At 57.1% G+C, this 15,413-nt stretch overlaps 1 protein-coding gene across 1 annotated transcript in view; it reads left to right on the top strand.

Moving 5' to 3' along the window:
• Positions 1-15,413, top strand: part of PAXIP1 (PAX interacting protein 1) — a 44,146-nt gene that overhangs the window by 16,499 nt on the left and 12,234 nt on the right. The window contains exons 6-8 of the mRNA XM_065939555.1: positions 763-1,395; positions 12,545-13,019; positions 13,500-13,594. Of these exons, the coding sequence (XP_065795627.1) occupies positions 763-1,395; positions 12,545-13,019; positions 13,500-13,594 (1,203 nt within the window). The remainder of the gene's footprint in view (positions 1-762; positions 1,396-12,544; positions 13,020-13,499; positions 13,595-15,413) is intronic.

Below are 15,413 nucleotides of genomic sequence, written 5' to 3'. Positions count from 1 at the left end.
GCTGTTAGCCGAGGCTTTAGCACAGGTGGGTCAGACTGTCGGGTCACCGAGCCATGTTTACGAGCTGGTTTATTTGAAGCTGCCTTATCACATTGCTCTCCCGTAGGGTTTCCTTCGTCTCTTCCCTGGGGCATGCCTTCTGATCTGCCCTGTCCCCTAGTAGCGTCTGCCCGCTGGGCGTCCCCGCTCACAGCCCACAGACCCCGCCAGACCTGCCTGCCCGGGGCCCTTGTGGCTTAGCACTGGCTTCCGCCGTCTTCCCGGCACCTATCTGACCCCTGTGCAGAGCTCAATCGGAAGCCTTGTGGGTTCATTGCGACTTTCTGCCTTCAGTGCGACAAGCTTGGTGCATGCTGGCTGCCTGATGGGCAGCCCCGTGACTGCCTGTGGTCCTGGGGGCTCCGTCCACCACGACACGGCTCGAGCGGCTCTCAGTGATCACCACGCTGGACGCCAGCCGCGCCTTTTGCTCCTGAACGTCCCATGGGGTCCTAGCTCTGAGTGTTGTGTCTGAAGCTGCGTTTGTAATTGAGAGTTGAAGCACGGTCTTTTCAGACTACTGCCGGCACATGCGAGGGCGTCCTGTGACCACTGCCGTGGTTCTTCGTGTCTCCTGTCTGAAGGGGTCTGAGTGGTTCCTGTGGGTGAAGTGACCGCAGCAGCAGCTGACCCTTCTCAGAGTTCTTGCTTTGAGTGCGTAATGCTGGGAGATCTGATAAACCCTGCAGCTTGTTTCTGTGTGTGTCTGTGCTTCACCCACAGGAGAAATACGAGTGTGCTTTGAAGAGAGGCAGCATTAAGGTCGTGACCCCCGACTGGGTCCTGGATTGCATCTCCGAGAAGACCAGGAAGGACGAAGCCCTTTATCATCCCCGCCTCGTCGTCTACGAGGAGGAGGGGGAGGAGGGGGAGGAGGAGGGGGCGGGCGATGAGGAGCCGGACTCCCCGCGCGAGGCCAGCACGGACGGGAAGTCCAGCCCGGCCAGCTCTCAGGAGGGCTCCCCCTCCGGCGAGCCGCCGTTCTCACCCAAGTCACGCGCTGAGAAGTCCAAAGGGGAGCTGATGTTCGACGACTCCTCAGACTCCTCGCCCGAGAAGCAAGAGAGGAACTTGAACTGGACGCCCGCGGAGGTCCCCCAGCTGGCGGCGGCAAAGCGCCGGCTGCCCCCTGGCAAGGAGCCCGGGCTGATTAACCTGTGTGCCAACGTGCCGCCCGTCCCCGGGGGCATCCTGCCGCCCGAGGTCCGCGGGAGCTTGCTGGCGCCGGGACAGAGCCTGCAGGGCCCCGAGAGGCCCGAGGTGATGGCCGCCTGGAGTCCGGCCGTGCGGACGCTGAGGAACATCACGAACAACGCCGACATCCAGCAGATCAGCCGCCCCTCCAACGTGGCGCACGTGAGTCACTCTTCTAGAGGCAGAAATGTCAGTGTCCCCTTGCGGTCTTTTTGAACGTCCGGTTATTTTCTGCTGCTTCAGAGCAGTGAACGTGCGAGCAGTTCTTTTGCCCGAGGGCGTGTTCTGCAGTCTCTGTGTCCACACACGCGCGTGTTCAGTCGCAGACTCCTGACATGAGCGGTGACAGGCCCTGACCCTGCTGAGTGGCACACGCCCCATGGCCAGGCTTCCCCCGACGGTGGACAGAGGGAAGCCTGAGGCTGCCAGCTGTGCCTTGGTGTTTGCGCTGAGCTGTGGGTCGATAAAGGGCATGGCGTGGTTTGCTCATTCATTGAAGAAGCCTCAGTTTAATTTACAGTTTCGTGATGGGGGCTTACCGTACAGAATGGACCTTAAACACTTCAGTAGCTGTTTTTCCATTCAAGACAAAAAGAAGGCAGTTGAGGGGTGTGTGTGTCTGTGTGTGTGTCCCCGTGTGTGTGTGTCCCTGTGTGTGTCCCGTGTGTGTGTGTCCCCGTGTGTGTGTCCCCGTGTGTGTGTCCCCGTGTGTGTCCCCGTGTGTGTGTCCCCGTGTGTCCCCGTGTGTGTGTCCCCGTGTGTGTGTGTCCCTGAGTGTGTGTGTCCCCGTGTGTGTGTGTCCCTGTGTGTGTGTGTGTCCCCGTGTGTGTCCCCGTGTGTGTGTCCCCGTGTGTGTGTCCCCGTGTGTCCCCGTGTGTGTGTCCCCGTGTGTGTGTGTCCCTGAGTGTGTGTGTCCCTGTGTGTGTGTGTCCCCGTGTGTGTGTGTGTCCCCGTGTGTGTGTCCCCGTGTGTGTGTGTGTCCCCGTGTGTGTGTGTGTCCCTGTGTGTGTGTGTCCCCGTGTGTGTGTCCCCGTGTGTGTGTCCCCGTGTGTGTGTGTCCCCGTGTGTGTGTGTGTCCCCGTGTGTGTGTGTGTCCCTGTGTGTGTGTGTGTCCCGTGTGTGTGTCCCCGTGTGTGTGTGTCCCCGTGTGTGTGTGTGTCCCCGTGTGTGTGTGTGTCCCTGTGTGTGTGTGTCCCCGTGTGTGTGTCCCCGTGTGTGTGTCCCCGTGTGTGTGTGTGTCCCCGTGTGTGTGTCCCCGTGTGTGTGTGTCCCCGTGTGTGTGTGTGTCCCTGTGTGTGTGTGTCCCCGTGTGTGTGTGTGTCCCCGTGTGTGTGTGTGTCCCCGTGTGTGTGTGTCCCCGTGTGTGTGTGTGTCCCCGTGTGTGTGTGTGTCCCCGTGTGTGTGTCCCCGTGTGTGTGTGTCCCCGTGTGTGTGTGTGTCCCGTGTGTGTGTGTGTCCCGTGTGTGTGTCCCCGTGTCTGTGTGTCCCCGTGTGTGTGTGTGTCCCCGTGTGTGTGTGTGTCCCTGTGTGTGTGTGTCCCCGTGTGTGTGTCCCCGTGTGTGTGTCCCCGTGTGTGTGTGTGTCCCCGTGTGTGTGTGTCCCCGTGTGTGTGTGTCCCTGAGTGTGTGTGTCCCTGTGTGTGTGTCCCTGTGTGTCCCCGTGTGTGTGTGTCCCCGTGTGTGTGTGTGTCCCCGTGTGTGTGTGTGTCCCCGTGTGTGTGTCCCCGTGTGTGTGTCCCTGAGTGTGTGTGTCCCTGTGTGTGTGTGTCCCCGTGTGTGTGTGTGTCCCCGTGTGTGTGTGTCCCTGTGTGTGTGTGTCCCCGTGTGTGTGTGTGTCCCCGTGTGTGTGTGTGTCCCCGTGTGTGTGTGTCCCTGTGTGTGTGTGTCCCCGTGTGTGTGTGTGTCCCTGAGTGTGTGTGTCCCTGTGTGTGTGTGTGTCCCCGTGTGTGTGTGTCCCCGTGTGTGTGTCCCTGAGTGTGTGTGTCCCCGTGTGTGTGTCCCCGTGTGTGTGTGTCCCCGTGTGTGTGTGTCCCCGTGTGTGTGTGTCCCCGTGTGTGTGTCCCCGTGTGTGTGTGTGTCCCCGTGTGTGTGTGTGTCCCTGTGTGTGTGTGTGTCCCCGTGTGTGTGTCCCCGTGTGTGTGTCCCCGTGTGTGTGTCCCCCCCCGTGTGTGTGTGTCCCCGTGTGTGTGTGTCCCCGCGTGTGTGTCCCCATGTGTGTCCCCGTGTGTGTGTGTCCCTGTGTGTGTGTGTGTCCCCGTGTGTGTGTGTCCCCGTGTGTGTGTGTGTCCCCGTGTGTGTGTCCCCGTGTGTGTGTCCCCGTGTGTGTGTGTGTCCCCGTGTGTGTGTCCCCGTGTGTGTGTCCCCGTGTGTGTGTGTGTCCCCGTGTGTGTGTGTGTCCCTGTGTGTGTGTGTGTCCCTGTGTGTGTCCCCGTGTGTGTGTCCCCGTGTGTGTGTGTCCCCGTGTGTGTGTGTGTCCCCGTGTGTGTGTGTCCCTGAGTGTGTGTGTCCCTGTGTGTGTGTGTCCCTGTGTGTCCCCGTGTGTGTGTGTCCCTGTGTGTGTGTGTGTCCCCGTGTGTGTGTGTGTCCCCGTGTGTGTGTCCCCGTGTGTGTGTCCCCGTGTGTGTGTCCCCGTGTGTGTGTGTCCCTGAGTGTGTGTGTCCCTGTGTGTGTGTGTCCCTGTGTGTGTCCCCGTGTGTGTGTCCCCGTGTGTGTGTGTGTCCCCGTGTGTGTGTCCCCGTGTGTGTGTGTGTCCCCGTGTGTGTGTGTCCCTGAGTGTGTGTGTCCCTGTGTGTGTGTGTCCCTGTGTGTGTCCCCGTGTGTGTGTCCCCGTGTGTGTGTGTGTCCCCGTGTGTGTGTCCCCGTGTGTGTGTGTGTCCCCGTGTGTGTGTGTCCCTGAGTGTGTGTGTCCCTGTGTGTCCCCGTGTGTGTCCCCGTGTGTGTGTGTCCCTGAGTGTGTGTGTCCCTGTGTGTGTCCCCGTGTGTGTGTCCCCGTGTGTGTGTCCCCGTGTGTGTGTGTGTCCCCGTGTGTGTGTCCCCGTGTGTGTCCCCGTGTGTGTGTCCCCGTGTGTGTGTCCCCGTGTGTGTGTGTCCCTGAGTGTGTGTCCCCGTGTGTGTCCCCGTGTGTGTGTCCCCGTGTGTGTGTGTGTCCCCGTGTGTGTGTGTGTCCCCGTGTGTGTGTGTCCCCGTGTGTGTGTCCCTGAGTGTGTGTGTCCCCGTGTGTGTGTCCCCGTGTGTGTGTGTCCCCGTGTGTGTGTGTCCCCGTGTGTGTGTGTCCCCGTGTGTGTGTCCCTGAGTGTGTGTGTCCCCGTGTGTGTGTCTCTGTGTGTGTGTCCCCGTGTGTGTGTGTCCCTGTGTGTCCCCGTGTGTGTGTGTCCCCGTGTGTGTGTCCCTGAGTGTGTGTGTCCCCGTGTGTGTGTCCCTGTGTGTGTGTGTCCCTGTGTGTGTGTGTGTCCCCGTGTGTGTGTGTCCCTGTGTGTGTGTGTGTCCCCGTGTGTGTGTGTCCCTGTGTGTGTGTGTGTCCCCGTGTGTGTGTGTCCCTGTGTGTGTGTGTCCCTGAGTGTGTGTGTCCCTGTGTGTGTGTGTCCCTGTGTGTCCCCGTGTGTGTGTGTCCCCGTGTGTGTGTGTCCCCGTGTGTGTGTCCCTGAGTGTGTGTGTCCCTGTGTGTGTGTGTCCCTGTGTGTGTGTGTGTCCCCGTGTGTGTGTGTCCCCGTGTGTGTGTGTGTCCCTGTGTGTGTGTGTGTCCCCGTGTGTGTGTGTGTCCCCGTGTGTGTGTCCCCGTGTGTGTGTCCCCGTGTGTGTGTGTCCCTGAATGTGTGTGTGTCCCTGTGTGTGTGTGTCCCTGTGTGTGTGTGTGTCCTTGTGTGTGTCCCCGTGTGTGTGTCCCCGTGTGTGTGTCCCCGTGTGTGTGTGTCCCCGTGTGTGTGTGTCCCCGTGTGTGTGTCCCCGTGTGTGTGTGTGTCCCCGTGTGTGTGTGTGTGTCCCCGTGTGTGTGTGGGTCCCCGTGTGTGTGTGTGTCCCCGTGTGTGTGTGTCCCCGTGTGTGTGTCCCCGTGTGTGTGTCCCCGTGTGTGTGTGTGTCCCCGTGTGTGTGTGTCCCCGTGTGTGTGTGTCCCCGTGTGTGTGTGTGTGTCCCCGTGTGTGTGTGGGTCCCCGTGTGTGTGTGTGTCCCCGTGTGTGTGTGTCCCCGTGTGTGTGTCCCCGTGTGTGTGTCCCCGTGTGTGTGTGTGTCCCCGTGTGTGTGTGTCCCCGTGTGTGTGTGTCCCCGTGTGTGTGTCCCTGAGTGTGTGTGTCCCCGTGTGTGTGTCCCTGTGTGTGTGTGTCCCCGTGTGTGTGTGTCCCCGTGTGTGTGTGTCCCCGTGTGTGTGTCCCTGAGTGTGTGTGTCCCCGTGTGTGTGTCTCTGTGTGTGTGTCCCCGTGTGTGTGTGTCCCTGTGTGTCCCCGTGTGTGTGTGTCCCCGTGTGTGTGTCCCTGAGTGTGTGTGTCCCCGTGTGTGTGTCCCTGTGTGTGTGTGTCCCTGTGTGTGTGTGTGTCCCCGTGTGTGTGTGTCCCTGTGTGTGTGTGTGTCCCCGTGTGTGTGTGTCCCTGTGTGTGTGTGTGTCCCCGTGTGTGTGTGTCCCTGTGTGTGTGTGTCCCTGAGTGTGTGTGTCCCTGTGTGTGTGTGTCCCTGTGTGTCCCCGTGTGTGTGTGTCCCCGTGTGTGTGTGTCCCCGTGTGTGTGTCCCTGAGTGTGTGTGTCCCTGTGTGTGTGTGTCCCTGTGTGTGTGTGTGTCCCCGTGTGTGTGTGTCCCCGTGTGTGTGTGTGTCCCTGTGTGTGTGTGTGTCCCCGTGTGTGTGTGTGTCCCCGTGTGTGTGTCCCCGTGTGTGTGTCCCCGTGTGTGTGTGTCCCTGAATGTGTGTGTGTCCCTGTGTGTGTGTGTCCCTGTGTGTGTGTGTGTCCTTGTGTGTGTCCCCGTGTGTGTGTCCCCGTGTGTGTGTCCCCGTGTGTGTGTGTCCCCGTGTGTGTGTGTCCCCGTGTGTGTGTCCCCGTGTGTGTGTGTGTCCCCGTGTGTGTGTGTGTGTCCCCGTGTGTGTGTGGGTCCCCGTGTGTGTGTGTGTCCCCGTGTGTGTGTGTCCCCGTGTGTGTGTCCCCGTGTGTGTGTCCCCGTGTGTGTGTGTGTCCCCGTGTGTGTGTGTCCCCGTGTGTGTGTGGGTCCCTGTGTGTGTGTGTGTCCCCGTGTGTGTCCCTGTGTGTGTGTCCGTGTGTGTGTCCCCGTGTGTGTGTGTGTCCCCGTGTGTGTGGGTCCCTGTGTGTGTGTGTGTCCCCGTGTGTGTCCCTGTGTGTGTGTCCGTGTGTGTGTCCCCGTGTGTGTGTGTGTCCCCGTGTGTGTGTGTGTCCCCGTGTGTGTGTCCCCGTGTGTGTGGGTCCCTGTGTGTGTGTGGGTCCCTGTGTGTGTGTGGGTCCCCGTGTGTGTCCCTGTGTGTGTGTCCGTGTGTGTGTCCCCATGTGTGTGTGTTCCCCTGTGTGTGTGTGTCCCCGTGTGTGTGGTTCCCTGTGTGTGTGTGGGTCCCTGTGTGTGTGTGTGGGTCCCCGTGTGTGTCCCTGTGTGTGTGTCCGTGTGTGTGTCCCCATGTGTGTGTGTTCCCCTGTGTGTGTGTGTCCCCGTGTGTGTGGTTCCCTGTGTGTGTGTGGTTCCCTGTGTGTGTGTGGTTCCCTGTGTGTGTGTGGGTCCCTGTGTGTGTGTGGGTCCCTGTGTGTGTGTGTGGGTCCCCGTGTGTGTCCCTGTGTGTGTGTCCGTGTGTGTGTCCTCCTGTGTGTGTGTGTCCCCGTGTGTGTGTCCCCGTGTGTGTGGGTCCCCGTGTGTGTGTGTGTCCCCCTGTGTGTGTGTGTCCCCCTGTGTGTGTGTCCCCCTGTGTGTGTGTGTCCCCCTGTGTGTGTGTGGGTCCCTGTGTGTGTGTGGGTCCCTGTGTGTGTGTGTGGGTCCCCGTGTGTGTCCCTGTGTGTGTGTGTGTGTCCCCGTGTGTGTGTCCCCGTGTGTGTGGGTCCCCGTGTGTGTGTGTGTCCCCCTGTGTGTGTGTCCCCCTGTGTGTGTGTGTCCCCCTGTGTGTGTGTGGGTCCCTGTGTGTGTGTGGGTCCCTGTGTGTGTGTGTGGGTCCCCGTGTGTGTCCCTGTGTGTGTGTGTGGGTCACTGTGTGTGTGTGTGTGTCCCCGTGTGTGTGTCCCTGTGTGTGTGTGTCCCCGTGTGTGTGGTTCCCTGTGTGTTTGTGTCCCTGTGTGTGTCCCCCCGTGTGTGTGTGTCCCCGTGTGTGTGTGTGTGGGCCCTGGAGACAAGGCGGTGAGTGTGGACAGGGAGCCCGGTCCCCTCTCCACTGCAGAGGACGGGCAGGGCAGACAGGTGTGAGCAGACGGGCTCCTGATGGCTGGCCTGGCCGGTGGTGGCGGGTCATGTGCCCTCAACTGGGGGAGGAAGCCCTGAGGTCGGGCACTTAACCCCAGGCGGTCCTGGCAGAGCTGAAGCCGAGTTCCGGGGTGGGGGTGTGGATAGTTTAAGAGAGTTTTTATTGGTTAAAAGTGTGTAAGAAGCATCCCTTCCCTCTCTCGGGCTAAACGGTGACCGGTTGATAGTACCTGGTCCTTGAGACGCTGAGGGGCGGCCCCCGGGGTGGGGGATGGACAGGGGTCAGGGACTTGGGGGCGAGTGTCCCGACATGGACGCGAGGTTCCGGACACATGCTGCAGCTGGTTAGGAGCCAGGGTGATGGGGGGTGCACCCTGCCTTGGGGTGTTGGCAGAGTGTGTGTGCTGGGGTCTGGCCAACGGTGAGGGCTGGGGGCTGGGTTCGGCACCCGCAACCCGCGGGGGAAGCCGGGTGGGCAGAGCTGGCGCGTTCAGGTAGGCGATTTCGCGAGAGTGGCGGCCTCGGAGGGGGAAGGCGGGGGCGAGGTCATGCACCACAGCTGGCAGGCCACGGTCTGCTGAGGGCAGCTGGTGTGGTCCAGAGGACCTGCACTTTGCGTGCTGGCCCAGTTGTGAGTGGCGAGTGGCGGGGGGGAGCGAGGAGGCGGTCAGAGAATGGCAGGGCCAGGCCTGCCCGGGTGGTGCTGCCGAGACTCGGGGAGAAGCTGGCGCCCAGGAAGAGCGGGAGCCCCTGTGGGCGGCGGGCCCCGTGTCAGCACCCAGCCCTGCAGGGGCCGCGGAGAGGGTGGGGTGCGGATGCCGGGCCAGAGGCAGAGAGGGGGAGGAAGTCAGAAATCGGGATGGGGGATGCTGGGGAGGCTGGGGGAGCCTCCGGGGGACCTGCCCTGCAGGCCGGCAGACACCTCCGTGGGCTCTGTTCCTGGGGCTGCCTGTGGGGGATGCCAGCCCCCTCCTGCTCGGCCGTGGAGGGCCCTGCTCCTCACTGACGGCATTTCCAGTGGCTTATGTGTTAAGTACAGTGGAGGTTGACTTCAATCCCAAGTTCCCTGTATGTTGGAGTCTGTCTCCTTGGACCTGGAAGTGCGCAGCCCACGGTGGGCAGGTACGACCGCCAAGGGAGACAGCCTCACTCCGCCCGCGTGTGGGCGGGGCGGCGTCCGTCCTCGCCAGGGCCGGGCTGCCACACTGCCGGGACCTTCGGAGGAGACCTTCACGGAGCTCTTCAGCAGTGTCGGAACGTTGCGATGTCTCACTGCAAATGTGGAGGAAAGGAATTTTTGAAGGTTAGAAGTGGAAGACTAGTTGAAAATTAGGTCAGGAGGTTGGGGAAACAGCAGCCACCAGACTCCTGTTGAAGTTGCACGTTTCTGGCGGTTAGGAGCTGTGCGTGCGTATGTCAGAGGTGGCACGCGGTGTCAAGGAGCTCGGATAAGGACTGTGGCAGCGCGGAGGGAAATTCAGACGCAAACTAGTTTGCGGTGTGGCGCATCACGTGCTCACGCAGGTAGGGATGTTGCTTCTCAGGACTCAGGCGGGTTTCCAGCCAGAGTCAGATCAGAAAGCTGGACACAGCATCTGATGGCCGTGGAGTGTGCTCTCGAGGCCTCTCGGTGACTGGCAGGCAGGTGCAGGCCCTCCAGGCTGGTGCCCACCTCCAGCCCAGCTGGACCCTAGTCCTGCCTCTCCGCCCACCCCAGGCTCCCCGTGTGATGGCCGGGCCCCCCCACCCCCTTCAGATGCGGGTGGTCAGCCATCCAAGGCCCGTGCAGCCCAGCCCTGGCCCTGGGCATGCGGCCAGCCCCCCGCCGCCCTCGGGAGCCCCCTCGGTTCACCCTGTTGCTGATGGTGGACAGGCAGGCTTGATCAGGTTTGCACGGACTGGTGCTTCTGCGGGGAAACAGTAATGCGTGTGCACAGTTTTACATACATTCTAATGGTGGTGGTTTAGTCGCTAAGTCGTGTCTGCAGTGGAACTGGGAAGGCTGCAGTCCATGGGATTCTCCATGCAAGAATACTGGAGTGGGTAGCCTATCCCTTCTCCAGGGGATCTTTCTGACCCAGGAATTGAGCCCGGGTTTCCTGTATTGCAGGCAGGTTCTTTACCAACTGAGCCACCAGGGAAGCCTTTTCTAATGCTACCCAAGTGGTAATAACCTCCCTGACCCCCTCAGCGCCCCCCCCCCCCCAACCCCCCCAGCTGCCGGACCAGCGTGTGTCCTCCGTGTGGGCTCCTGGCCCCCTCCCACTCCCGCCTGCTTCTCTGGAGGGTCAGCATTCCAAGTGCTGTTCTCTGCTCGGCTGGGTCTGGTGGGCTTCATTTCTCCCCCACTTGACTGAGTATTTTTTAATACTTGCATAGAGAAAAGAGAGTTGTCTTGTTACTTATTAAAACTGCTTTTTCTGCTGAGAGCTCAACTGCAAAGTTTTTAGAGTACCCAGAGAGTCTCCTCCTGTAGGGTGATTCTAAGACAGATGTACTCAAACTCTTGAGTTTAACTTATTTCAGTTTTAATTTATTTCATCACTAAATCCAAGACCTGTTACTGTTGCAAATATACAACATTTATGTTTTGGAGTCTATTTAAGTGAAAGATATATGTTAAAAACATATTTGAGATTTTCGTATAGCTTTGGTTTATGTGAAAGTTGAATTTCCAGAGTTTTATTCAAATGACAGGGATACAAAAATAGGGGTTAGTTGTATTGGTTGACTTTTCAGTTCAGTTCAGTTGCTGTATCATGTCCGACTCTTTGAAACCCCATGGTCTGCAGAACACCAGGCTTCCCTGTCCATTACCTACTCCCAGAGCTTGCTCAAATTCATGTCCACTGAGATAGCAATGCTACCTAACCATCTTATCCTCTGTTGTCCCGTTCTCCTTTTGCCCTCAATCTTTCCCAGCATCAGGATCTTTTCCAATGAGTCAGTTCTTCAATCAGGTGGCCAAAGTATTGGAACTTCAGCTTCAGCATCAGTTCTTCCAATGAATATTCAGGACTGATTTCCTTTAGGATGGACTGGTTGGATCTCCTTGCAGTACAAGAGTCTTCTCCAACACCACAGTTCAAAAGCAACAATTCTTTGGTGCTCAGCTTTCTTTATAGTCCAACTCTCACATCCATACATGACTACTAGAAAAACCATAGCTTTGGCTATGCAGACCTTTGTTGGTAAAGTAGTTTCTCTGCTTTTTAATATGCTGTCTAGGTTTGTTGTAGGTTTTCTTCTAAGGAGCAAGTGTCTTTTAATTTCATGGCTACAGTCACCATCTGCAGTGATTTTGGAGTCCAAGAAAATAGTCTGTCAATGTTTCCACTGTTTCCCCTTCTATTTGCCATGAAGTGATGGGACCGGATGCTGTGATCTTAGTTTTCTGAATGTTGAGTTTTAAGCCAGCTTTTTCACTCTCCTCTTTCACTTTCATCAAGAGGCTCTTTAATTCTTCACTTTCTGCCATAAGGGTGGTATCATCTGCATATCTGAGGTTATTGATATTTCTCCCAGCAGTCTTGATTCCAGTTTGTGCTTCATCCGGCCTGGCATTTCGCATGATATACTTGGCATATAAGTTAAATAAGCAGGATGACAATATACAGCCTTGACGTATTCCTTTCCCAATTTGGAACCAGTCTGTTGTTCCATGTCCAGTTCTAACTGTTGCTGCCTGACCTGCATACAGATTTCTCAGGAGGCAGGTCAGGTGGTCTGGTATTCCCATCTCTTTAAGAATTTTCCAGTTTGTTGTGATCCACATAGTCAGAAGTTCTGGTGTAGTCAGTAAAGCAGAAGTGGATGTTTTTCTGGAACTCTCTTTTTCTGTGATCCAGCGGATGTTGGCAATCTGATGTCTGGTTCCTGTGCCTCCAGCCTGAACATCTGGAAGTTCACGGTTCATGTCCTGTTGAAGCCTGGCTTGGAGAATTTTGAGCACTACTTTGCTAGCGTGTGAGATGCGTGCAAGTGTGTGGTAGTTGGAACATTCTTTGGCATTGCCTTTTAGTAAAATCTGTTTGTTACTGTTTTCCTTGACGATAGGAAGTTGGCTTCCAATTTTTTTTGAGCATGTTGGGAAAATTCATCGTGAGGCAGGTTTCTTTTGTTAGGTCCAGTGCTGCACAGGGTAGTAAAATAACACGGGATGCTCTGCGAGGCGATGTCCCTGGTTCCTGGAGTCCCCGAGCAGGGCCTGAGCTCGGGGGAGGCTGTGGCCGGTGGGGCTCCCGCCTGAGGCTGCTGTCCAGTGTGCATGCGGGGCCCGCCTCACCCTGAGGACGGGGAAGGGGCAGCTCCGCACGGCCTCTGGGCTGGGGAGGGCTGCCCGCGCGAACACCGCTGGGGCTGGGGAGGGCTGTCCCTCGTGTGTGTGGTGGAGCGGGGCGGCTGCAGGTGGACAGGGCTGGCGGCTGCCGTCTGGGGCCGCAGTGTCCCGTGCCCTCATGTGGGTGGTCTTGGCGTCCTCTGGACCCTCTGTTGGGAAATGGCAGCCATGGGAGGGAGGCCTGGTCAGGCTGTATGGCCTGGGGGAGGTGGGGGGTGGTGGGGCGTTGTGCTCGCAGCAGGACTGTGGGGTCAGCGGGACAGAAGAGCCTCCCCCGCCCCGCCCCCCCCCCCAACTGGTCCTTCTGCTCTGGAGCAAGTCAGCCACTCCAGGGAGTGTATCTGCCCACGTCCGTTCAGTAGCCTCTTCCGTTTTACTTACTCCGTTCCACGTTTTGGTGACGCGGTCTCAAGTACAAGTATGTCCACTTCTCTGAGCTGGCAGCACATAAGCATGGGGGAGACGTGAGTGAGTGAGTTTGAAGCCTCCCGCCGGTGAGGGTTAGCCCGCGGCGTGTCGGGCATGGCGCTCCACTCTCTGAGGGGCCGGTGAGGTGAGCGCAGCAGCTGCTGATGTGCCCTTGCCTGGTCTCTGCTTCCAGATTCTGCAGTCCCTCTCGGCGCCGACGAAGACGCTGGAGCAGCAGGTGAACCACAGCCAGCAGGGCCCTCCGGGCACGGTGCTCCTCGGCCAGGTGAAGGTGGCCCCGGAGCCGGCCCCGGCGCCGCACCCCGTCCTGCACCTGCAGCCCCAGCAGCTCCTGCAGCTCCAGCAGCAGCACCTGCCGCAGCAGCCCTACCCCCCGCCTCCGCCGCACCCGTTCCCGCCGCCGCAGGCCCACCCGCACCCGTTCCCCCAGCAGCCCCTGCAGCGGCCGCAGCCGCCCCTGCAGCAGCAACAGCTCGCCCACCTGCAGCAGCAGCAGCTCGCCCACCTGCAGCGCCTGCAGCAGATGCAGCAGATGCAGCCAGCGCCGACAGCACAGCCGCCCGGCCCGCCCGCCCAGGCCCTGCAGCCTCCGCCGCCCCAGGCGCAGGCGCAGCCCCCGCTGTTTGGACACGACCCGGCGGTGGAGAGTTAGTAACGTGCATCTCTCTTTCCCTCTCCCGAAACCCTTGTACCTTCCCTGAGCGCGTTAGAGGGCAGGCTAAGGATCCGTGTCAGAGAAATGCTTAGAAAGTGGGGACCATGGTTAGGCGTCGTTAGGTTTCTCCGCTGGTTTGGGCCTCTGTCCCTACCCTGAAGTGAACACTGCTGTCCTTGGAACGGCGGGCTGCTGCAAGGACCACTCGGAGCGCTCGGTGCCCAGACATAAACTGTGATGGTTCCTGGTTTTGAATCACATAATATGGGGAATCGAATAGCTCCATTTGTTAGCAACTGTTTTTGTAGGACCTTTTGCAGAGGCCCTCAGACATCATGGGCAAGCGTGACTAACTTCATAAATTCACACTGAACTCTGCAAAATGAGCTTTTTCATGTTTTGTGCACACATTCATAGAGTGGGGCTTCTAATTCATTTTCCTTGTTCTAATTCTTTCCCAATTCTGTTGTAGTCCCAGAAGAAGGCTTTTTATTGGGATGTGTGTTTGCAATCGCGGATTATCCAGAGCAGATGTCTGATAAGCAGCTGCTGGCCACCTGGAAAAGGGTGAGGTCACTGAGATACACACACCTGTGCACATATACATGTGTGCCCACACCTATACACACACCTACACACTCACATACACGTGTGCCTATACCTACACACACATACACGTGTGCCCGCACCTGCACACACACACGTGTGCCCACACCTACACACACACACGTGTGCCTACACCTACACACGTGTGCCCGCACCTGCACATACACACGTGTGCCTACTCCTACACACACACACGTGTGCCCACACCGACACACACACTGGGTTGGCCAAGAAGCTCGTTTGTTTTTTCTGTAAGACGGCTCTGATAGCGCTTAATTGACTTTAACTTTATGCAAAACAATTTTTTAGATTGTTCTTTGACAGCTGTCTTATCAGTGTGCATTCTTTTAAAAAGTTATCAAAATTGGTGAATTTCTGTGCAGCCATTTTAATATTAAAGATGAAAGAAACGAATATTTTTGGCATATTATGCTTAGTTATTTCAAGAAAGGTAAAAACACAACTGAAAAGGAAAAAGAGCTTTGTACAGTGTATGGAGAAGGTGTTGTGACTGATCAAACGTGCCAGAAGTGGTTTGCCAAGGTTCCTGCTGGAGGTTTCTTGCTGGACGGTGCCCCATGGCTGGGTAGACCAGTTGAAGTCAGTACCGCTCAAATCGAGACATTAGCTGAGAACAGTCAACGTTATACCCCGTGTGAGGTAGCTGACATACTCAGAACATCCAAATCCAGCACTGAGAATGAGTTGCACCAGCTTGCCTGTGTTCATTACTTTGATGTCTGGGTTCCACGCAAATGAAGCGAAAAAAGCCTTCTTGACCTTTTTTCCACATGCAGTTTTCTACTGAAACATAACAAAAATGTTTTGTTTTTAAAACAAATTGTGACCAGCAACGAAAAGATACTGTACAATAATGAACAGAAGAGATCTGGGGGCAAGTGAAATGAGGTAGCACCAACCACACCAGAGAAGGTGACGCTGTGTATGTGGAGCGGGTGGAAGGGAGTCCTCTACTGTGAGCTCCATCTGGAAGGCCAGACGGTTAGTTCCAACAAGTACTCCTCTCGGTTAGACTGACTGAAGCAGCACTTGATGAAGAGCACCCGGAACTAATCAACGGAAAACTCACACGCTTCCATCAGGATGACTCAGACTGCATACTTCTTTGATGTGTGATGACCAGGCAAAAACTGTGACAGCTTGTCTGGAAAGTTCCGATTCATGCACCATATTCACCAAACGTTGCAACTTCGAATTTCCATTTATTTCAGTCTTTACAACATTCTCTTATTGGAAAAATATTTTAATTCCCTAGAAGACTAAAAGGCATCTGAATAGTTCTTTGCTCAGAATGATAAAAAGTCATGGGAATATGGAATTATGAAGCTGCCTGAAAAATGGCGGAAGGTAGTGGAACAGAACGGTGAGCACGTTGTTCAATCAAGTTCTTGGGGCACATTAAAAATACATCTTTTAGTTAAAAAAATCAAAGGAACTTTTTGGCCAACCCAAGAAAGTTCTCGCCCTTTTGGTAACAGCGTTCCCCTCGCTGCCACGTGACCGTGTAACCACTGCAGTTGGGATACAGGACAGTGTGAAAAAATTCAGAAATTCAGAAAATGAACTTAACTTCATCTTGGTTTGCTTTCTTTTCTTCTCTTTAGAATAAATTTTCTTAAAAGCAGCGCTTCTGGCCCTAGGGACCAGTTGGTGATACCTGAAACTTTTCTTGCTGTCCCAGCAGGGGGAGTGCTCTTGGCATCTGGTTTGGGAGTCGGGGTGTAGCCGCCTCCCTGAGACGTGGGGTGCCCCACAGCAC

Source organism: Muntiacus reevesi, chromosome 6 (genome assembly GCF_963930625.1).
Source record: "Muntiacus reevesi chromosome 6, mMunRee1.1, whole genome shotgun sequence".
NCBI lineage: Eukaryota > Metazoa > Chordata > Mammalia > Artiodactyla > Cervidae > Muntiacus > Muntiacus reevesi.
This window is presented reverse-complemented; position numbering and strand designations above follow the sequence as displayed.